This window comes from Equus caballus, chromosome 20 (assembly GCF_041296265.1).
Source record: "Equus caballus isolate H_3958 breed thoroughbred chromosome 20, TB-T2T, whole genome shotgun sequence".
Taxonomy (NCBI): domain Eukaryota; kingdom Metazoa; phylum Chordata; class Mammalia; order Perissodactyla; family Equidae; genus Equus; species Equus caballus.
Window position 1 is genome coordinate 52,813,792 of NC_091703.1, and position 23,396 is coordinate 52,837,187.

Sequence of the window (23,396 nt, forward strand, 5' to 3'; positions counted from 1 at the left end):
AACTTAAGTAAAAAGAGTTTCATGAAGCATTGGTAATTATAAAATATTCTCCCCATGGCTTCCCTCCTACATCCCCATAAAATGGAGGACATGCCCATCTGATCCAGTGTAAGCATAAAGAATATTTAAATTACTTTGGTTCAGTTCTTCTTGACAAAAATATAAAACAAACAGCACACTTTGTCTCCAAAACCATACAGTCTTTACAATTTGCTATCCTAGGAATAACGCTGTGCAAAAAAAATCTGTAATAAATAATGTATTAATTATATTTTAAGGCTATCCAGGCTTATGAAAGATACAGTGTCTCTCTAAGTCGGAGCTGAAGTTTCTTGGGTAGCAGTTTGAGAGTGATGATTGGGATGTGGCTGCCTCAGCTTCTTTGTAATGGAGATAAAGCTGCAGACAAGTAGCATTTACCCACTGGGGAAACAATGATTTACATAGTGGATACATTATTATAGTTAACTAGAAAATCCTTCTTTTATAGAGGAAGTTAAAACAGACAAAAAACAAAAACAAAATAATTCCACCTAACAGTTACATAGTCATCTCTGGGAGTACAAGCTTACACGAACAGGAATTTTCTGCCTTAGAGTTTTGACAATAAGGATTCTATACAAAGGAAATGCCCTATGTGAGCTGAAAGGTATGTTCTTTTAAAACAATTAATACCTAATTTTTTTGAAGTAAATCAGTCTGGCATCCAAGAGGAGATTGTGAAAAGCAGCTAATGCATCACCACGATAATTCGGAGCTTCATGAAATGTACTAGAAAAAAAAGTCAGATTGCTGTGTTTAGACACAAGCTGAAATTCTGCAGATAAGACAGAACCTATAAAAAGGGAGAGATTAATTAATTACTCAGAGGAGGTGGATGAATGACAGAGCAAACTCCTTGTGAGGCTAAGCGAGAACAGAGTGCAGAGCCCTTTGAAAGCAGGTGGGATCGGACAGGTCGAAGTCTCCATCACTCCTGGAGCAGGACGGAGGCCAGAAAGCATTTGTGCAGGTAAAAGGGGCTGGGAGATTCAAGGCACTCAGCTGCTGGGACATGTGGGGCAGAGCGAGGTCATCAACTGAAAGCTAAGGGTGAGGTGTGTGTTGGAGGTTGGGACGGGGGAGAGAGAGGGGTGGAATGTTTGCAGATTGAGAAAATGATGTGAAGCCATTTTTGTGCAAAAGGGGTGAACCCAGTCTTTCTGGATTTTAGCGTTTATAGACTGTTGGGGAACCATTCTATAAAAGTAGATACAAAATTATGAATTCAAAATTAGGAATAGAGTGAGTAAACATTAGTTAAAAGTGAGAAAAAAAGCACAACACAATTATAAATTTAAACCTCATAAATACCATAAACATGATAAATTCCAGAGAAAAGTCACATTATTAATTAATTACCCAACACATTACCTTTTTTGTTTTTAAAGGTGTCTTTGGACCAAATTGTAGTGTTTTTTGTTTGTTTTGGGGGGTTTTTTGGTGAGGAAGATTGGCCCTGAGCTATCATCTGTTACCAATCTTCTTCTTTTTTTTCTTTCTTTCTTTCCCCAAAGCCCTGCTACATAGCTGCGTATTCTAGTTGTAGGTCCTTCTAGTTGTGCTATGTGGGATGCTGCCACAGCATGGCTTGATGAGCAGTGCTAGGTCCACGCCCAGGGTCTGAATCAGTGAACCTTGTGCTGCAGAAACAGAGTGCACGACCTTAACCACTCAGCGACAGGGCCGGCCCCCCAAGTACATTACTATTTTCCTATATTTTTGTTGCACACTTTTGTGTTGCTTCTTGAGATGACAACAATGTTGTAATATTTTCTATAGAAAAGATAGAAAGATAACTCTTTCCTTTAGCCTGGATGATTGACATTTGTTTTCCATCCCTGGGAGTTTAGAAGAGTTCCTCTCAGCTTCACAACTCATGACTGGTAATGTATAAATATTTAGAATCATTGTCAAATGTGAGAAATTTCCTAGAAAGCTTTCCTCATGTATGAGCCGTAATATTTGAATAAATTTCTAGAGTGACTTTTATGGCACTGTCACTCAAAACCGTACTTCTCCACCCTTCGCTTTCTTCTCACGCCTGAGGATACAGTCATATCACAGTGTCACCTAGAGTCTGGCTCCTGTGTGTCACAACATGGGCAAGTTGACATGGATGGCTAGTAAGAACTTTACAAAGAAGTGATTGTGAACCACAGAAACAACAACCGATTAAACCCGTTAAATGTATATATAACTCAACTTCCCCTTAGGTAGATGTTAAGCATGTACAGCTACTCCATTGTCACCCAACCCCATAGTACTTAGGAGAAAGGAGAATTAGAGTGGAAAGAGAGTACTATCTTAAATTTTAATAAAAATATCTCAGTTTTGCATATTTTACAAAACCATAGGGCCATGCAAACACATTGCTAGCATTCCTTCTGGTGTCTTGGAAGTGGCCTATGTAAGTAAAGGCCCTGAAACCTAAACCTTATCACTTTCACAGTACGTCAGCCTGTGTTGTGGAGAGTGGAGGAACAAATGCCTTGGACATACTTAGTAAGATGGCGTGGACAAATAGGATGGCTGGTTCATTGAAGATTGGGTTTCTGCCTGTGATTGAGAAGAAGGGACAGAGGGTCACAGGTATTAAAGATATTTGCAAAGAACTAATGTAATGAAGCATAGCACAGCTCAGCCGCCTAAGGAGAGAAATGAAGTGGAGGGGTACTTATGAGTCAAAAAAAGGCACGTGGCAATGGATTTAATGTCACAAGGAAAGGGCTCTTGAGCAAGTAAGCTGCAAGGATACGAGTCATGGTCTTAGAGTAGGATACTTGAGTTTATGATTTTGAAAGTTGGTGGTGATGACAATTTCAATGCTGTGACTGTGTCAATGAGTGGTAAGGTAGAATGAGAAAAAAGCATACTTCAAAAAAATACCAACAACAACTAGCATTTATTGAAGACTTTCTCTGTGCCAAGTGTCCTCCTAGAGAAACCCTGAAGATGAGTTATGCAGTGAGAGACTGAATATACAAACAGACAATGGTTAGAGCATATGAAAAATAGAACTCTATGGGCTGGCCTGGTGTCAAAGTAGTTAAGTTTGTGCAATCTGCTTCAGTGGCCTGGAGTTCACGGGTTCTGGTCCCAGGCGTAGACCTACAAGCCATGCTGTAGTGGCATCCCACATACAAAATAGAGGACAATTGACACAGATGTTAGCTGAGCAACAATCTTCCCCATCAAAAAGTGGAAGATTGGCAACAGATGTTAGCTCAGGGCCAATCTTCCTCATCAAAAAAACAGAACTCTAACCCACAATCTGCAGATATCAAGCCAAGGAGCCAGCCCATTATCTGCAGCAACCAGTCCAGGATGACCAAACAATAACCCTGAAATAATCAGTCCCAAACAGCCAGTACTTGATTAATAACTGCCAGTTCCCCTAGTTTTCTCCCCCATTTCCAACTTAGGACCAACCAGAGAAAGCCAAATATGTGCCTCTAACCAATCAAACAGGATGCCCCATTTCTAGTTAGCCTGCCTCCAGCTTCCCCGTGCCAATAGCCTCCAATCAGGCTATTCCTGAAGTTTTCCCTTTTTTCCACTATAGAGCTTTCCCACTCTCTGTCTGCCTGAGTCTCTGGCAAACATGAGGGATGGTGGCCAAATCCCTCGCTATGGCAAATACAGAATAAGCAGGCTGTGCTTGTTCCCATTTGGGTGGTCTTTGTTTATTTCCACAGCAGTGAAGGTTTCGGATGAGTTACTCCCCTGGATCAGTCATGGCAGAGTGAAAACAATGGGCTAGTTTCTAAGGCCTTCAGGGAGTGAAACGCAATGCCAGGATGCGCATATAAGACACGTCAAGTAGAGAGAGCAGGTAGCGAGCCAGATGGCAGCAGCCACGGAGAACAGGGGTTTTCACTTAAGGGACGAGACAAAGAGCACGGGAACAACACAGAAATGCGGAGGAACCTCAGAGTTTGAGGGTGCGACATAGAGAGGCTTTAAAGGGAGTGACATCTTTAGAAGATGGCTAGCTTTCAGCTGAGGTCAAAGGGTTAAAGAATGCCCAGTGAACATAGAGAGGAGTGCGCTGATTCCAACTTCAGAGTTCCACACAGCCCAGGAGCGAGCTCTGGAGGAAGGGAGTAAAAGGTTGGATGAGCCCATGGATAAATCAGGAAAGAGATGTGTATTCTGGAGATAGAAGACACTGTGTGGCAGACTTGTGGTAGCGACTGAGGCAAGCAGGGATGTTAACAAAACACCACTGTCACAGCATGTGGCAATGAGACTATCAGAGGGGTCCCGAGGGGTTCACACGGGGTTTGTCAATGGAGGACTGTGATTACTGCTTAAACAGGTCTTGGTGGCCAGATGGTGGTCATCCCATGGTGGTTTTAACTAATACGTAATGGTTGCTTAGGACAGCTCCAGGTACAGAAATGTCTGAGAGGAAGTCTGTATAATGGGAGTGGAGCCTGGAGGGGTGACAAAACGGGATAAGAATTAGAGCAGCAAAGAGGAAGACTTGACCTCACGACAAAGGTGTCTTCAAGCTGTAAAGTTGGTGGTCCTCCCTCCCTCCCTGTCTTCCTCCCTAACCTTCTTCACCTGAAACTTCCTAATGGCAAGTTTAATTATCCTTAGTTCATAGGTAGAAAAATTGACTCACAGGATTTTTGACTCACATAATTACTTGTTAATGAGGAAAAGGAGGAAGAGAAAAGCAAACTTCTAGATATCCACCTCTGCCTCTGGCAAAATGAAATGTAATCTAAGAGCTTCATTTGGGGATCGTATTTAGAGGTAGGGCCAGCTGTGATGAGTAACACCTGTGAGAGAGGCGCTTTAATAATCAGGAGTCCTCCCCACACAATCTACTGACCGGAACTCAAGGAGAGGTTTTTGGTTATTCCTCAAATCACATATTTGTTGAGAGTCCATTTGCTTTTTTACTTTTTTTTTTTTTTTTTGTGGACGACTAGCCCTGAGCTAACATCTGTGCCCGTCTTCCTCTATTTTATATGTGGGATGCCTGCCACAGCATGGCATGATAATCAGTGTGTAGGTCCACACCTGGGATCTGAACCGGTGAACCCCGGGCCGCTGAAGCGCAATGTGTGAACTTTGCTGCTCCGGCGGGCCGGCCCCCCATTTGCTTTTTTATGTTGCCATTTGGCCTTTTGAGTATTTTAGCATACTATCCCAGAAGTATAACCATATAGCCACAAATATAACAAACGCAGTAGCCTAAAGATAATCAGCAAGTCACATTAACTATTCAGTTTTATAGCCAAACTTGGAATCCTGGTGTTCATGAATAAGAAATTTTATTTTTATTTCTCCAGAACTCGCCAATGACTAAGAGATAAGGTGGTTTCTTGGTATCTTACCATCCATTTTCCTATTTCCTCTTCAGAGTTAATCGATCCTAGTATTTAATTTTGGTGTCAGGCAAGAATAAAGCACATGGAAGCAATGCATTGGGGGTCCACAGCTGCTAGATGGGTGTAGTTCCCAGTTGTGGGAGCAAGTACACATTTACTGCTTAAGACAGAGCTCTGCATGCACCCAGACAGATGGCATCGTCACTCTCCTGGCCACAGCTGGCAGAAGCCACAGTGATAGTCTAGCTTCCCTTCTAAATAGCGATCTATGTTTTCTTCCCCTGGATTCCTTTCCCTCCCACTTCTCTCAGCTGGGGAAGGTTTAGTTTTGAGTAATGATTATCTTTCTCACTTGTTTTTGACTTTTCTTTTCCCACTTCTCCAAATGGCCTTATCTGCCAGTCACAATTTTTGTGGTCTGCAATTCTGATCACTTCTAAATGAAACCCATGCTGGCTTTGGTAATCATAATGTCATTTACAATTTACCACTAAACACGTTTATTCGGTTAGTAGCCCAGTGGAGAAAGAGAACTCCATGTGAACTCACCGTGAAAGGCCTAATCTGATTATTTCCTCATGAAAATCCAGGCAGGGGTGCTTGTAAGAGGGGCTGAGAGAAGAGGAAAAAAAGCAAGGTCTGGCCACAGCTGACTTTCATAATCAATGTGAATAGATAAGTGACACAGCCTGTCAAGGGCAGCCGCCCAGTCACCCGAGGGCATTTGTCTCAAAAAGGCAAGAGTGGACAGCACTTAATAAATGCAGAGTGACCAGTGAGTATTGGCTTGGCATCTGCTGTTGCATTCAAGATGGGCAAGAACAGTGATGAAGTCCAGAAGCTCTTCTCTAAATGGGGGAAATTGGATCAAGCAGGTTGTATTTGTGTGTGTGTGCGCACATGAGCATTTGCTCTGTGTACACTTCAACAACCTAAAATATCCTAGACATCCAACATGCCCTGTCCACCTTTCCCTAGGTTGGAAACCATAGACCCAAAATCCAAGAACAGTGGTGAGTTAGGTCCTTCTAGCGGAGGAGAAGAAAGAGGAGAAGGGGCGTGAGTGTGTGTGTATACTCAGGTTGCTTCCAGGGTTCTAATAAATATTAACTTTGTGTCAATATTTGTCCTTCCTGTCGTGAAATGAGGATTTTCCACCTCATTTCACTTTTGAAAAGAAAATATGCCAAAGGGGTCGTCTTTGCTAGGAAAAAAAATTAAAAGAAAAGAAAAAAAGAAACAACGTCTATCCTTTATTTAGAAAAATGGTTCAGGAGGAAAGAAAAAAAGTATTTTTAAAATAAATGTTTTGACTCAAAGGCACATAGAATCCTTCCATCTTCCCCTTTTCAACAAAAGAGAAAAATTTATATGTTTAAAATTGAATGAAATACATTAACGATTTCTTTTCCTCGAGGTTAACATCACCATTTCCCTCAATAATTTTTTTAGCCATTTTGTGATGGATTCCACAATTCACAGTACAGTAAAGTATAGGAAATTTTGACAAAAACAAAATATATAATCATTCTCTTATTTTCAAGAAATGAAAAGAAATCATTTACAATTCTTCTCTGTCAAACAATATTTACACCTCATTATTTCTAAGTAAACAAATATAAATGGCCACGGATCAAATAAAGTGAAGACAGGCTGAATTTATCCCCATTTAGACATGTTGACATAGACCTTCAGGCGATGTGAAGGGAAACTCCAAAATCTCAAAGATGAGTTCCTAAATACACAAAGGGAGTAAACGAAATCTTGGAAGAAAATATTAAAGGAAAAATACTTTTGTCATTTTAGAAATAATAGAGAAAAACTGTCTACTTTTTCAGAATGGGATATTCCAGGTAAAAATTATGTTTTAAAACTTCAAAAATAATGGGCACATGTTATATTTATAAGGTGAAGGTAAATTAAGAGTGATGTTCTTATGCATCGTAGATTCAATATAAATGACAGAAATACAACCTCACTACTGTGAAGTCTAGAATTAGAGGTTTTTAAAGTCTATTGAGTGACCACAGTATGGTAGTTCTAGCCATTATAAAAGAGATAAAGTAGGGCCAGCCACAGTGGCCTAGTGGTTAAGTTCAGCATGCTCCACTTCAATAGCCCGGGTTCAGTTCCCAGGTGTTGACCTACACCACTCGTCTGTCAGTGGCCATGCTGTGGTGGTGGCTCACATACAAAAAGAGGAAAATTGGCAGCAGATGTTAGCTCAGGGTGAATCTTCCTCAGCAAAAAAAGAAAAAAAAAAAAAAGAAAAGATAGAGGTAAAGTAGATATGCTTGCACATATACCTGTACACACAGATAGTTAGTATTACAAGAAAACATAATTTGAGATACTTAAAGTTCATTAAATTGAAAAATTCAATATATTCAAAGTTTAGGTCCTGGAGCTTCAAAATTAAGGCATTTCCAGGTTGACTTTGGTTATTTGTTAGCCAGTGGCACTCAGGAGCACGGTCTCCTCTGGCATGGCTCGTGGTGAGGAAGACAGCACACTAACAGCTGGTGATGGAGGTGGGGAAGTGGCCTCCAATGCTTAGAGTCAAGAGACGGTAGAAAAGAGATCTCCAAGTGTGAAGGTGGCTCTAAAGGACTGAGGACACTGCACAGGAACCGGGCGCTGCTAGATGGGGAACACACCTGTGCACAGACACACTGGACCCCTGAACTCCAGGAGCCACAGGGTAGAGGAGCTGTGACAATTTTATGCACAGTCTCACAAAAATTCTTGAAGTTTCATCTATTTTCCATGGGAATACATTTCCAAACTAATCTGAGAAAAATGGAAAACCACATAAAACAAACCATTACATGCATCAAGGAAGCCTAGAAGTCCTCTGTGAAAGGCCTTTTTGTCTTTACTAAGTTCTCTTGGCGAGTATTTTAAAATATTTGTTCCTTTTCTATAAAAGCTTTATTGGGAGAGAAAAAAATGATCAGGAGATGAAAGTAAGCAATGAAATGACAATAAAGATGGGGAGGTCATATACAGACCCTTCTTTTGAATCAACCACTTTTCCTTTTTTGAATTAAAAAACCTTATTTTTATTAATGAAAGTCCATCCAAATAAATTGTAGAGACTAGTTTGTATTCTTTTACTAAGTCGACATGTCACCATCTATATTTTGCTTGAAATAAGTGGCTTAGAAAACGTTTGTGCACTTTTGTTATTTTGTTGTAGTATGATTTGACCTGCAAACATCTCTGGGTATGGTCTCAATTACGCCTTCTATTCTCCGAATACTACATTGAAAACAGCCAACTCAAATGCAAGTTCAGGAAGTACAGCTTAGCGGGTGAGAGATCAGGTTTTTGACTCAGAGAGATTTGCATTGTGTCCTGGCTCTGCCACTTTCTAGCTGCAAAACCACAGGCAATCAGTTCTCTCTCTGACGTGGTCCACTCATTTGGAAAAGAGATCGAGAATAGTACCCAATCCATAGGCTGATGGACAGGATTAAATGAGAAGATATATGTCCAGAGTCAGGAACAAACATGTGCTAATAAATAAAAGCTATTACATTCACTATAATCATAAAAGGAGTATTTTAAAAATATTTCTCACTCTTTCCTTTTTTGGCACTATCTTTGTCTCAAACAAATAACATTTGCCTCATAGTCTGAAACAGCACCTGTAAGTGTTGCAAGCACTCATAATAAACAATGTTGAAAGGGACAAGTTGCAGGGGAAGAAAATGCTAAAACGTGGACATAAGAATCTATGCTTTTAGAAAATATGTGCAAGAAAGAAAGACACACATACATACATACATATGTGTGGGCACATGCGTGCACACAACTATCTACAATGAGGACACCTATTTTTTCCACTAATCAAAAAATAAATAAAAACTTGCAAAATTCAGAATGGTTTCTTCTTTTCATCTAATCTTAACTTTTCCCTTCATTTCTTTTGGAATACTCTCCACCCCCGCTCCACTCTTTCTCTCCACCCTCCTATTTCTCTTTGGCGAGCAAACTTCGCCTGCCAGCTTCCCACAAAGGGATGTGCATGGGTTAGATTAAAGATAGGGGCAACCGGCTGCATTCTTTACAAATACAATTCAGATGCCCTCTTTCCCCAGAATGATAAACTCATCACCTCTCCGGCCCTCAGTTTGAAGCTGCAGCGTAATTCTGTTGGACGCCAAAACTAAAATGAATGTGACTGTGCCATGCTCAGCTCTGAGCTGTGGCTGTAATGAGATTTGAATGGGAAGCCCCGGACACAATAAATCTGCGCCATATGTGACCATTTCCTGTGTCAGTTCCTTTCTCATAACGAGTGGAGACTTTCTTTTCCCTCTCATGACCCCACACCATGACTCTGAAATCTTTCATGGCTGCTTATGGGCCTCGGGCTTTTTACAGCAGTTGTATAAATAAATGAATTTGACAGCAAACATCATAACAGTTAGCAGTAATGTGTGTTCGCCACAAGTGCCTATACAACTCACTGGAGACACGGCAGAGGAAACAGCTTGTTTTGTTACCTAAACAAAAGTAGTTTCGTTTGACAAGTGGTGAAAGAATTAGTCAAATAAACTTGAAATCCATGAGGACTATTTTTGCCAACTCACCCTGCAGTGAAATGTTCCCAGCAATTCAATGCCCATGACTCACAAGAGACAAATTTCCCCCTTTTCTTCTGAGATAAAGCTCTGGGCTGGGAATACAAAACCTTTGACTGATATTTCATATTAATCTTCTTTGGAAGGCCAGACTGTCATGGACGGGAACTCAGGTCCAGCAAAGAATTTCCAAGGAAGTTTGTGGCAGACAAGCCAAGGAGCACAGCTCAGGTGGGAAAGAGGAGAGCTGGTAGCAATGACCCGATGAGCTGATATCGTGTTGAAAGCAACCTGAAGCTTATATGCGCTTCCTTTTCTTTCACATTTTCCTTTATTCCAGAAAGAAAGGTCTCTACACTACACAGTTGCTGATGGAAACAGAGTTAGCATTTTCCTGTATCTCCAAGGTGCCAGGAAAATGAAGTTGCCCATGTTTGGTGGATCTGTGGTCAATTTAGATAAGCACAAAAAAGCATAGATTTTCCTCGATTATACGAATTGGGTGTTTATAAGTCTTTAAAGTTTTCTGCTCCTTCACTAGCATCTGCATGCCAGTCCCACTGTCCCAGCTGTGAAAGGTGTTATAGCACGGTGGTTATTCTTATGGACTCTGGTTATTTGTATGGACTTTGATGCAGGATTTCGGTTCAAATCCTGGCCCTGCTACTTACTCTCTTGTGATCTTAGGCAAGTAACTTAACTTCCCTGTGCCTCAATTTCCCCATTTGTAAGTGGGAAAAAAATTGGGATGGTACCAAGCTCAACTAAACCTATTTTAAAAGGCTCAGAATAGTGCCCAGGACATAATAAGTGTTGTTGTTGTTATTGTGCCAAACAAAGAAACTTGGGTAATATAGTCTCTTTAGAAACGCTAGAGCTCTTGTCTATGATAGCTTGATATTGGCAGCTAGTCTGGAAAATGAAATTAAACTCTTTTGAGGGAAAACCATAATAGCACCTTCATTTAAGCCAATTACAATTAATTTCAAAGTATTGCACAGCCCTACTTTAAATAAAAATATCATGTGGACCTTGGAAATATTCTTTTAGATGTAGGTTATTTTCACTCTTATTTTTTTTTTTTCCTGAGGAAGCTATCACCAACTAACAGATCTTAGCCCAGGCATATGTTTTGCTATCTGTTTTTCTCTTTTTAAAATTTAACTATTAAAATAGTTCACTGAAGTGTTTTGTTTGTGTGATAATATGCAAGAAAGTACCTTAAAATTTTAGAAGGCATGGATTATAATCAATACGAACAGATATTTCAATGTATAGAGAGCCTACAAGCTACACAACAGATTCCTAGTGTCTCTGTTTTAACTAACTGACAAATTCACTTAAATATACCTTTACCTGTATCTCGTCAAACTATTCCTATGGAGAAAAGTCAGAAATATTAATGAATTAAACTGTGTACAAATAAATGCACAATTTAAATTTTCTTTAGAGCAATACCAATACAATTTGAAAGAGATTTGAAAGAGGTGTGTCAATTGAAGGTAAGGAACCATTTGACTTTATAAAATAATGAGGAACCAGGAGGGGCCAAAATGGGGTTGGTTGGGATTTGGAGAGAGGGCGTGGTTTGCTAGAAAACCATATACAAAAAGTGACATCGTCCTGTGATAAAACAAGTTTAAGTGAGACTCCATTTATAGTGAAATGAACTGAAAACCCTATCTTGTCATTGCTCGCTGCGTATAGGCTACACTGCTACATCTAGGAAGCTTCTCAGTAATTGTCCCCTAGAGAACTTCATTGTTGAGGAAGGCCATCTGACAAAATGCCTCCCTTGCTATTTCCAAATCCTCTCCTAATAACTGCTTCTAGGATGCATTTCCTGACTCACCTTGGGATTCCCAAAGGTGAAGATTTCATGAGATGAGTAACTCCAGCTATTCATGCACAACACGGCCACCAAGGCTGACCAAGCACAGAGCTGAGCAGTGTCCTCTTTGATTGACTGGCCGCTCCTATTGCCTCTTACATAGCAAATGAACACTGCCACCTTGTCAAGTCTGTTTTTCTGAGTTAAAGAGAAACTGAGGGGGTAGAAAAACTCTAAAAGACCAGTAGGCTTAATCAAGTATTGTGGAGCTGTGAAAATAAGTGCCCAGCTATTTCTTCATTATCTTCTAGGTAAGTGTGTGAACACGTACAAGGCTAGGCTCATCTCGGGAAGTGACAGGCTTGTACTTCCCCATTCTCTAGTGGTTGAGTAGAATCATTAACCGTTAATCACTGAGCAGAGGTAAGTGTCCCTTTTGGCCCATACAATTTAATTGAAAGAGTTGGCAAACTACAGGTCATAAGCTACATTCAGCCCACTGGCTATTGTTGTAAATAAAGTTTTATTGGCACACAGCCCATATTCATTTACTTATGTGTTGTAAACTATTGTAAATGCTGCTTTTTCACTATAATAGCAGAGTTGAGTAATTGTGACAGAAACTCCATGTTCTGCAAAGTTGAAAGTATTTACTATCTGGCCCTTTACTGAAAATGTTTGCCAGCCCTTGAAAAGTTCTAGGTTCGTCTGTGACAGAGTGACCAGCGAAGTACAAGATGGAGGCTGACCTCTCGGCCCTGGTCCCTGCCAACCAGAGATAGACAAGGAGTGTAAAGAAGAAACAAACCTTTGCTGTTTTAAGCTATTGAAACTTGCAGGTTGTGTGTTCTGGCATCACAATCTAGCCTGTTCTCATGGATAACAGCTTTGCTATTCTCAGATGTATCTTTTCCTCTAAACGTATATCATATATCCTGCTTTAGGGAAGGGGACAAAGAGCATAAGAGGACTCTTTTTCTTCATCCTGAAGAGATCTAGAATGAGAACATGAGGCGTTTGAGTTCTCAGTCAACATTTGGGCTTTCTGAACATAATAAACTGTCAACAGTTTCTTTTCTGAACATAAATTTTCTTTATATAATTTCTCCCAATATTTGCTTCCTCTAATACCTGAGAATAGATTTTCTCTGTTAAAGCTCTTTGAAAAGCTCGTCCCATGAATCTCTGCAAATCTGCCTTCCTTGCCCCTGTGACATAAAGATGAAATTTCCTCAATATACTACACACAGAAGGTTGTTGAGGTAATTAGGGGAAAAGCTTTCCATAAGCCCAGAATTGGCATGCTGAAATCTTTCAGAATGAATTCTTGCATTTGGGCTTTGGCACTTTTAATAAGGGTGAAAAATGCATACAGCTGGCTTATACGTGCTCATTTGGTCCTTCAGATCTTCTCCTTTAGAGGAAAAGAAACATGTCCATTTTTCGGCAGAAAACAACATGGTCCCTTTCAGCCTCACAGGAGGGCAAGTTGAGTGGCAGCCTGGTGCTGCTACTGCTGCTCTCTGGAAGCAGGAAGTGTTGGAGACCATAATGTTCATGTTCATGGTGTCAGCCATTGAAGGGAGAGACAAGGGGAATCTTGCCAGGAGAAGTGCTGTGATCTGATGGATGGAGACATTAGTTGGAAGATGTCAATTCCAATTTATTTTCTTCCTACTCTTGTTGACCTTCGACAACAGACAGACTACCACGCACCTCAGTTTCCTTGTCATGCATGCAAAGCAATATACATGGATATTTATCTACAGGGAGATTGCATAAAAGTTAATTGCACTAATGTCTGGGAAACATGACAGAGGAAAGTGGGTTGAAAGAAGAGACAGCCACCCAAGCAATTTGCTCACTGATGGCAATAAATATGAGCCAGGGGGAGAGTGGATGGGAATCATGATCAGATTAATCAGCTACTGTTCACTCATTTGAACAAATAGTTTTCCAGGATTCTTACAAATAAGATACTGGGCCAGGGGTACCCGGGTAAGCTATTTCCAAGTCATCTTTTAAATTCAATGGCTCCTGTTGAAAACTGGTGAAGGAGTTTTAAAGACATTTTGGAATTTAACTTTGAACAACAAAACATAGCAAGAATACTGAGATGTACAACTGGCACCAAACATTCAGACAAAATGCCTCACTATAGCAAAGGCTTTATTCAAACTGGGAGGCAAAGTAGTGCTTGGAGCTATAAGAACAGGTACTGCAATAGATAGCTGTAGACGCCAACAAACACTATATATAGGCTCAACATGGAAAAGAATAACTGACTAAGCAAAATTTTAGTTATACTCAACCATATATAAGACTTAAAAATTATAAGCAGTTGTATACTATGGTCTGCGTATAGGATCCTTCAAGATGATCTCTTCAATTTGGATGAAGTCTGGCGTTGAATCAAGAAATCAACAGTCATCCTAGACATGATCTTATCATGGTGAATTTTTATAAACTCTGGGGGAAGGGTGGTTGATGGAGAGGGAAAACAGGAGAAGAATCTCATTTTCTAGTTCCTTCGTTGTACAGTTCTGACATTTTAAGCACTGATTTAATGCTATTTATTGAGCATTTATCATTATCCTAATAGTTATCTAGATTGTGGAAATGATATCTAAAACTAAAAAGAGAGGAACTTGGAACTTACTTAGAGCAAAGTTTCTAGTAACGAATTTGCCTCCTATTTTATAGACAGTGAGCTCACGAGCACTTTGAGTACAGGTATCAACCTTACTCATCTGAGCACATCTCCCTCCTCTCCCGTACACTCACATCGGAGCCTCATATACACAGTCAGCGGGAAGAAACATCAAAATTTCCTGATTTAGTTCAGCATACTATGTGTATGCTGAGAGTCATTCATCTTACTTTACTCAATCATCGTGACTAACTGAGAGGTATGTTTTTATTGCTTCCATTTTCCAAATAAGGAAATTGGCCTTAAAGCTGGACTTGAAAGACTCCAAAATGGCAAAGCAAGACTTTAGAGGCAGGCTGGATCCCTGAGTCACCACCAGGAGCACAGCCGCCAGGAAAACCACTCAATCTCCTCCAGGCTTAGATGTAAGTGAAAAAAAAAAAGTTTTTCCTTTTGTTAAACACAATTAAGATTTGGGAGTTATCTGTTAACTGGAGTTAATTATTTGCCTCACACAATATCCATGTTTTACATAAGTAAATGAAGTAAATTTAAAAAGTGAATAAGTACACAGAGGCAAAAAACAAACAAGGCTAAGGTCCCAGTTGGTTTAGAAGCAATATTAAGAGGAAAGGCCAAATGTCCTGCCAAAGGTAGCTAAGGATTCAGAGCTTCACTGAGGTCTGGAATACAAGAGCTCAAGCAGCATACGCATGCCAAGAAAGAAACTCAGAAGCTACAAGCAGCTGGTTTGAACTTTGAAAAAAGTTTGGCAAAAGGGCAAGAGCATGTTTATAATTCCTAAGGGACAGCTCATGTGCTTTCCATTGGACCTGCTCTGTGTCAAAGGCCAATTTCCATCCATTATGATACACTAAGTTAGTTATATGAATATTATGTTTAGAGAAATTCACACACAGGGTCAAAAGCAAAATTAGACCGTATCCATCAGTGGGGAGTGTATCATTCCACCAACTACAAAATTCTTTTTGCTTGGATTCAAGGCTGATTTCCGTTGAAATACAGGATTTTCCAGATAAAACTAGCCACTGGTCTTTCAAGAATGGTTTGCCAGGTTAATAGGAGCTGCCTCCTGGGAAAAATATCACACCCCATAATTCATCTGGCCAATTCTTTGGTGCCATTCAAATTGTTAGGGGTAAGAGTGGGAGAATTCCTTCCTGTCCTCTGAGATGATCATTTTATGCCCCAAAGCTTCAACTTCATTATGCTTATCTTAGGGCACAATTACAATGTTATTATTGGTCATAAAATTAACCAGATTATTCTCTCTTTTCTTTTCTTCTTCAGCATTTGACTTCCTGACCTTCCTCAGCAGAAAAGACTATAGACTGATTATACGCTAAGAGTAGAAGTATTTCCTTTTATTTGTTTTAAATTTTCCCACTGTTAATTTCATTGAGTGCATACTTGTTCTCATATTATGAAATGAGGTAAAGAAGGAATAAAAGAGAAGAATCATTTTTACTACTCCTATGAAATGCGAAAATTGTTCTTCTTGTCTCCCAATGCTTCCAAGGCTGTTCACTTTGTTATCGCACCATCCAGAGGTCCTACTCTGCATTTACATCAACCTGTAGGTGCATGGTTCACCTTATAACCCAAGATCCTTTCCCAGTTGCTGCCCTGTACTCTGTGCAAACATCCCCTCACTATTGTCCAAAGCAACTTCTTTGTTCTAGCTAACCCAAAACGGCAAAAATGTTTCACTTCAAGGGCTGGTTTCCATCTGTGGCAGTGGCCACCTAAGTATTGTCTTAGGGAAGATTATGTGGCCGTGTAAGGACTCAGTAGGAAAAGTGTTGTGAGAGATTAGCAATCTATTGGGGTTAGGGGTTGTGTGTACAGCAGAACCTCAACAAAACACTGTCAGACAAACACCACTACATCTGCTATGCCAACTCCTGCCTCAATAGCACTATGTGAGCTTCCCATGTTCACATAACCAGAATTCCATCCAGATTCCATTATCCAGAATTCCCTCCAAATTCCATTTCACCAATCCACATCTGATACTTTCTAAGCTTCTAGAAAGATCTTTCTAATACTCTGTGCTGATCACTGGCTGGCAAAATTCATTCTGGAATTTACTCTAAAGTTGAAAATCATAATCACTGGCTAACAAGAATCATTTTATAATTTATTCTAAAACTGAAAGAATTGCCCCAGATGGATGGCAGCTTTGGCTGACAACACCTAAATCTTACCTAGCCAGAATTTGGAAAGGCTCTAGAGATTCAGGGTGAAAAGCCTTTTGAACCATTGATTCATGCTCTCCTTGTAAAGAAGGATGATTGCCCTTCTACTTTATATGTTAAGAGAATTAGACTTGGTGATCTTTAAAACACACCAGAAGCTGGACTTCTTTGCAAAGAACCACGGTGCTTTACCTCAGACCTCGTCTTCTGCTATTTCCCCTCTCGGTCACTCTGTTCAGACCCTTCACCCCATTTGGGGCCTCTGCCAAGGCAGATCTCTCTACTCTTCTCCCAGATATCCATGAGCCTCATTTTCACTTTTTTCCACTTTGCTCACGTTTCCTTCTCAATGAGGCCCACCTTGCTCAGCCCAACCACACATGGACTCTGTTGCCTCTTATGATGCTCAACATGTTAAAATTTTGTTCATAGCTCTTGTCACTTTCCAACCTAGTCCATAATTTGCTTATTTTTTATGGGTATTACTTAGTATCTCTCTCCTCTAGAAGGTGAGCTTTATGAGAGCAGAGATCTCAGAGATCTCTTATCTAGTTTTTACTAACAAGAAGAGTAACTAACTACTAACTCTTCTGCCAACTAACTAGAAAAGTATCAGAAACACAGTAGACACTCAGTAAATATGTGTTACATTGAACAAACTTAACTCATCCATTTCTGTCCATTATTAACTCTAGAGTTTTTCCGGTTCACTCACAGTCAGACTGAATGTTTGTATTCTTCTCATTTGTAGTTAAATCCACTTTACACATGGACTGTGTATATATTTGAAATATATAAGGAAATTTCTCTAAAAATGCTTCCAAGAAGGACTGGGTATCATATTGGTACAATATGTCTCTCGGGTGTCAGATATGAACTTATATTTTCTCAAATACTCCATTTTCCCTTGTTTTCCACAAAAGTTGATGCTCTTGATCTACTGAAATCCTAACACCACAAATGAAGATATACAATATCTCGTTGCAAAAAGTGAATGAGAAGGAGAGGGGCAAGCAGGAGCAGGGAAGAAATAGAGGATAGCATTTCCGCACTTCTCCTTCCACAGAGAGCAGTGAATTGAACATGAGGCAAGAAGGTCATGGAGTTAGGAGTATGAATTTCATCAGATTGCCTGAATTGCAACAAGATTTCAACAAAAATTAGAAGGCAAAAGGAGAAAAAGAAAATTTTACATTTATATCATACCTTTTAATATCCAAGTAATTGAAACTCCTGCTATTAGATGTTAATAATAGATATTTTTATGTATTAGATATATTGTATGCATTACATATACCTATATCTATATATTATATAGATATATATTGTAATATATAATATAGTAATATAATATACATTATATAAATATATATAAATTATATACAATATAATGTAATAAATATAATAATCCATATATAATAGATAATAGATAATAGATATATTAGAGATTATATGTTAAATTATACATAATATGTTATAATTGTATATACTATATATTATATATAGATATATATTACCTATTTTAGATAATATATAGATTTATAAAATATATAGGTTATATATTATATATAGATTATATGTGTTAATATTATATATTATATATAGATATCTATATATCTATATACCTATACATAGATATATATAGATATCTATATGTTAACAAAAATATAACAACATACAACATATATAAGTTAACAACAAAATGAAAGATAATATCTTTACATTTTATAGATGATGAAACTGACACTCAGAGGTTAAATAACCATAGATACTCATCTATTCAGTGGCAGAGTCGGCAGCCAAAACCATATTTTATGTACTTTGCCACAATTTTACCTGCCACAGTCTGCCCTTCACAACAACTATGAGGGCTGGTATGGGAGGTGGTATTTCCATTTGCCTGATGAGAAAACCAACTTTCAGACAGTTTAGTACTTACCCAAAGATAGAGTGAACTGATCAAAAATACTATTCTCCTGACATCTTAGTCCAATGTTCCTGCCATAACATGATGTTCTTTGCGTTGGCTATAAACTAATATTTCGCAAATAGTGTGCAGACCTATGAATGAATAAATCAGTCAAGGTTTGACTCTATAATCTCCAGTGGCCTGAAATTATTTTTATGTTTGCAAACCATGTAGATTAATACTCAAAACAGGAGCTGGCCAGGTGGCACAGCGGTTATGTGCACACGTTCCACTTCAGCGGCCCAGGGTTCACCGGTTCAAATCCCAGGTGCAGACATGGCACCGCTTGGCAAGTCATGCTGTGGTAGGCATCCCACATATAAAGTAGAGGAAGATGGGCACGGTTGTTAGCTCAGGGCCAGCCTTCCTCGGCAAAAAGAGGAGGATTGGCGGCACATGTTAGCTCAGGGCTAATCTTCCTCAAAAAAAAAAATGCTCAAAACATTTTTAATTCAAACATAGAGGGTGACTAAATTATCAGACAGAATTCCACAAATAGTATTGCCTTGAGCTCCATCCACTTGAATTAACCAAAATTACCACTAATTAGCTAGACTTAAGCAAGGGCTGGTGCTAGGCAATGTGACCTTTTTATGTCACATGTCACCTGGATTACATTTTCTCTCTGATATACAAGTCATTGGTCACAGTAGGCTGTCAGGATTTGACACCATGGATTTATTTGATGAAGTATGCAGAAAGAGATAGGTTTATTAATTTCTAAGCACAATCTAGGGTCATTTTATAAGGGTCTCCATCTTCACTGAGCAATTCATTACTTCACTGTTTCAAGCATATAACAGTGTGGTTTATAAACACAACCCCCACTGGGGATAAGGGGACCTGAGTTCTACGAGCAGTTTTGCTAAAATTCACGGTTCTTAACAAGTTGCCTTAGCTCTCAGAATTTCAAACTTTCCATCTTAAAACTGAGATTAGACTAAATAAGTTATCGTTGAGATCCCTTTCAACATTTACCACGAAAAGAATTTTCTCTCTTGGAGATCACCATGCTAGTACCCACTCTGATGGCTCTCCCCTGGACCTTTTCATTTCTCAGGACCCCTCCATCTCTGACATCTTAAAAAAGGAAACCTCCTGCTTTTGGTTTATTTTGTTCTGTGTTTTTAAATCTCTTCATCTTTATACTCCCGCTGCACCTGTTCCTCCACCTCATTGAGAAATTTAGTTTTGGTTCATCAGCCCGCTCCTGACTTCCTTCCATTTCTTGTCTAACGGCTACTTCCTTCTTCACTTCCTTGACCCTCTCCTCAGCATCCTCAGTCCTCCCACTCTCTCATCCCTCATTCTTCTCCCACATCAATACATAAAATCTCCATCCTTGACAAAGCCATGCATCCACTTCTATCACTTTTGCTCCTGGGAAGTTTAAGAATTCTGTAGAAAAACACGTAATTAAAAAGAATAAAACCAGGGGCTGGCCCCGTGGCTGAGTGGTTAAGTTCGCGTGCTCCACTGCAGGCGGCCCAGTGTTTCATTGGTTTGAATCCTGGGCACAGACAGGGCACTGCTCATCAAACCACGCTGAGGCAGCGTCCCACATACCACAACTAGAAGGACCCACAACGAAGAATATACAACTATGTACCAGGGGGCTTTGGGGAGAAAAAGGAAAAAAATAAAATCTTTAAAAAAAAAAGAATAAAACCACACAAAACTGAGAACTGTGTCATTTGGTGCTATCACAAATACTTTATCTCCAACCTCAACTGGGCCTCCAGGATTACTCAACCCATCTTCCACTCACCTCTGATTAAAGTTCTGTTGGGTTCAAGGCTTTGGCTCTCCCTATCCTTCCACTCCATGACCAAGTCACTGACTTTACCAACAAATTTGGGGACACACGGAATTACCTCTTCCACTTTTCCCCCTGACATTTTCAAATATTCACTCTTCCTTATCACCTCCTCAGCCAACTCAAAGAACTGGGTAGCTTTCCTCTTTCCCAAGCTAACTTCTGCACGAGTGACCTCATCCCTGCCTCCTCCTCCTTGAATGTCGCAGATTCGCCTCACTCATTATTGCCCATTTCTTGGATCTTCTAGCTTCCTCCCATCAGCCAAACGCAGGTTTAGCTTTCTCATGTGATAAACACCACCTTTTTTTCCATTTGCTCTCAAATTCCTTGAAAGGATAGGTTTTCTTTTCATTTTGTTTTGTGTTATGTATTAACTTCTCATCTTTGAGACGGATCTCAATCCACTGACATCTACATTTTGCCCCAATCACTCTACTAATACTATTCTCGCTGATGTTATTAGAAGCATAAGCTTCAGCTCCAGTTCTAAGGTTCAGTCGCTTTTTCCTGATTTAACCATATTTGACTTAATTATAGCATTTGTCTCTGCTGTTCTTGAAATGCTCTCTTGTCTTAATTCCTAGGCCATCATTATCTCCTTATTCCTCTCTCATCTCTGTTTCTCCTCAGTTGTTGTTTGCTGTTGTTGTCTGGGGGTCCTTCTTCATCCAACCCTTTAAGGGAAGGTGCTCTTCAGGATTCAGTTCTTTCCCTTCTTCTCATAACACATATGCCCCTAACGGAGCTCACACACATACACACACAGAGGAGAGAGAGAGGGATTCATGTGCTAATGGACCCCAAACTCATCATCTCTCTTGCATGACAGAGCTGTAGTATCAGCTACTCCTTCTTTCAAGACATCTCACACACAACTCAAACATACCCCCTTTCCTGCAGCCCCTCCATGCCCCAATATGAACTATGTACTCATTACCTACCACTTAAGAATGATGGGATTTAAGAGACTTAGAAAGTCAACAGCTTACTCATCTGTTATCATATATGCAGGTTTACAGGGAGAGGTTCCTATAGACATTTCTGACATTTAAGCACCTACTGTGTGCCTGTGTGGAATGGTTTTACAAGGACTGGAGCAAGTCTAATCATCACAATAAACCTTAAAAGTCTATGCTATTTCTATCTCCATCGAAAGATGTGGAGACAGACTAAAGGGAAGTTCAGAAATTTGCTGAACAAATAAGTGACAGAGAGAGGAATCCCATCCAGCCCGTCTGACAGCAGAGTTATTCAGCGTGTGATTCAGCCTCCAGGACACGCATGTGCAGCTTCAGTTAAGGAACTGGATGATGGTGGTATAGCCATTCCCTCCTTTGCTCATTAAAATAATAACAACACTAATAATAAAAACAGCAGACTATGTGTATGGAGTGCTCACAGTGTGACAAACACTGCTTCACATGCTTTATAAGCATTAACTCGTTGACTCCTCACAATAATTCTATGGCATAGGTACTACTATTACATGGATTTTACAGATGAGGGAAATGAGGTGAAATAGGCTTTAAGCATCTTTTCCATTTTTAAATAGCTTGAGGAAACTGAACACTAGGCAGTCTGTTCCAAAGCCCGTGTCCTTGACCTCTATACTATACTTTCTTGTTCTTTTAGCACTTGGTCGTGTTTCTGAAAGTAACATTGAATTCTGGTTCCTATGCATCCCTTCTCCCACCAGCATGACCACCAAACCACCTGGCTTTGTCCCAAAAATTAATAGCCCTGCTGTTACAATGCTTATTTTTTTCTTTTCTCCCCTTCCCTGTTTTGGCTGGTTAGTTTATAACAATGTCGGCAAATGTTTTCTTTCTCAGTTCCCCCAAAATCCTACCACATTCTGTTTCATCCTGGATACTCTAATTTTACTGATCTTTTTCACAAGCCACACACTCCCACTACCATCAAAAAAAAAAAGAACCACTTGATACCATTACCATTCTCTCCATATAGTCTTTTAAGTTTAGGGGGACTCTATAATTTATTGTTTAAACCAAAGAACCTTTTGAGAGTGGGTGTATGACAATTATGCTAGGACAGCAAGTATGAACTTGAGTTGTCCTAGGCAAACAAGGAGGTGTGGGCCCATCACTTCCGACCCCCAGGAGAAGATGCAGCTGCACAATCACAGTGTGGACTGCAGAGATTTCCTAGCTAACAGCTTCCCCGCTGGCAATGACATCACGGCTTCTTCCAATAGCTCTGACTACAGAAGAACTGAAATTCTGCTGGAACCTTCGAATAACAACAAGCACAAAGAAAACAATCTTGCCAAAATTTTAAAACAGAAAATGAAGAATAAAAAAATAAGTTTTAAGGTTCTAAGTCTATTATAACCAATGGCAAGCAGACAGAACTGAATAAAAATGGACTTAAAAGTATTTAGTAATATTTCTTTAAATCAGCAGGGTTTAAAGAACAGAGGCCTTACTTCTTAAAGTCTTTCCAATAAAATCCTCAGTTTAATCTCATTGAAAACACTCATTTTTTGTTAAATAAACATTATCTAATGAACAAAGGATTTTCACAAATCCCTTCATATCTTGTTATTCTCAAGTATAAATTAAAGCTTTTAACTTGCCTTTATAATACAATCTCGATCTCAACCCTCTAACCTTTCTCCATAGCATTTAATACTGTTATTTCTCAAACATAAAGAAGAACCAACTTGCCAAAAAAAAAAAAAGAAGAACACAAAATGAAATCCTGAAGTTCATAATCAGTTAACTTGGTAGTGATCAAGAAATAACTTTTATCTATTCAACCTATTTTTAGGGTTCATTTCTATAGTTTGGCTTGAAACAACGTTGCATTTATCTGAGTCTCAGAAATCGCTATTGGAGAAGATTTTTTTTCATAGGTTGTGAAATGGATAACTAATGGCTATTTAATATCATTGGTTTAAAATAATAACAAT

The 23,396-nt window shown here is 39.4% G+C and overlaps 1 protein-coding gene and 1 long non-coding RNA gene across 5 annotated transcripts in view; one reads left to right on the forward strand and one right to left on the reverse strand.

Annotated features, from left to right (window-relative positions):
• Positions 1-23,396, reverse strand: part of PKHD1 (PKHD1 ciliary IPT domain containing fibrocystin/polyductin) — a 414,787-nt gene that overhangs the window by 44,835 nt on the left and 346,556 nt on the right. The window contains exon 60 of one of the 4 annotated variants that reach the window (XR_002802305.2): positions 676-771. The exons of 2 other annotated variants lie outside the window; for them this stretch is intronic. Coding sequence is in view for 1 of the 2 variants with exons in the window: in XM_070244729.1 (XP_070100830.1) it covers positions 18,661-18,737 (77 nt within the window). In the remaining variant the exon portion in view is untranslated. Of the gene's footprint in view, positions 1-675; positions 772-18,615; positions 18,738-23,396 lie in introns of those variants that run through there. One more of the 4 variants, XM_070244729.1, reaches the window with a different exon arrangement.
• On the forward strand, positions 867-15,954 carry LOC106782266 (uncharacterized). The gene is made up of 3 exons (XR_001379223.3): positions 867-1,012; positions 14,750-14,882; positions 15,769-15,954. It is a non-coding gene; the product is annotated as an uncharacterized lncRNA (long non-coding RNA).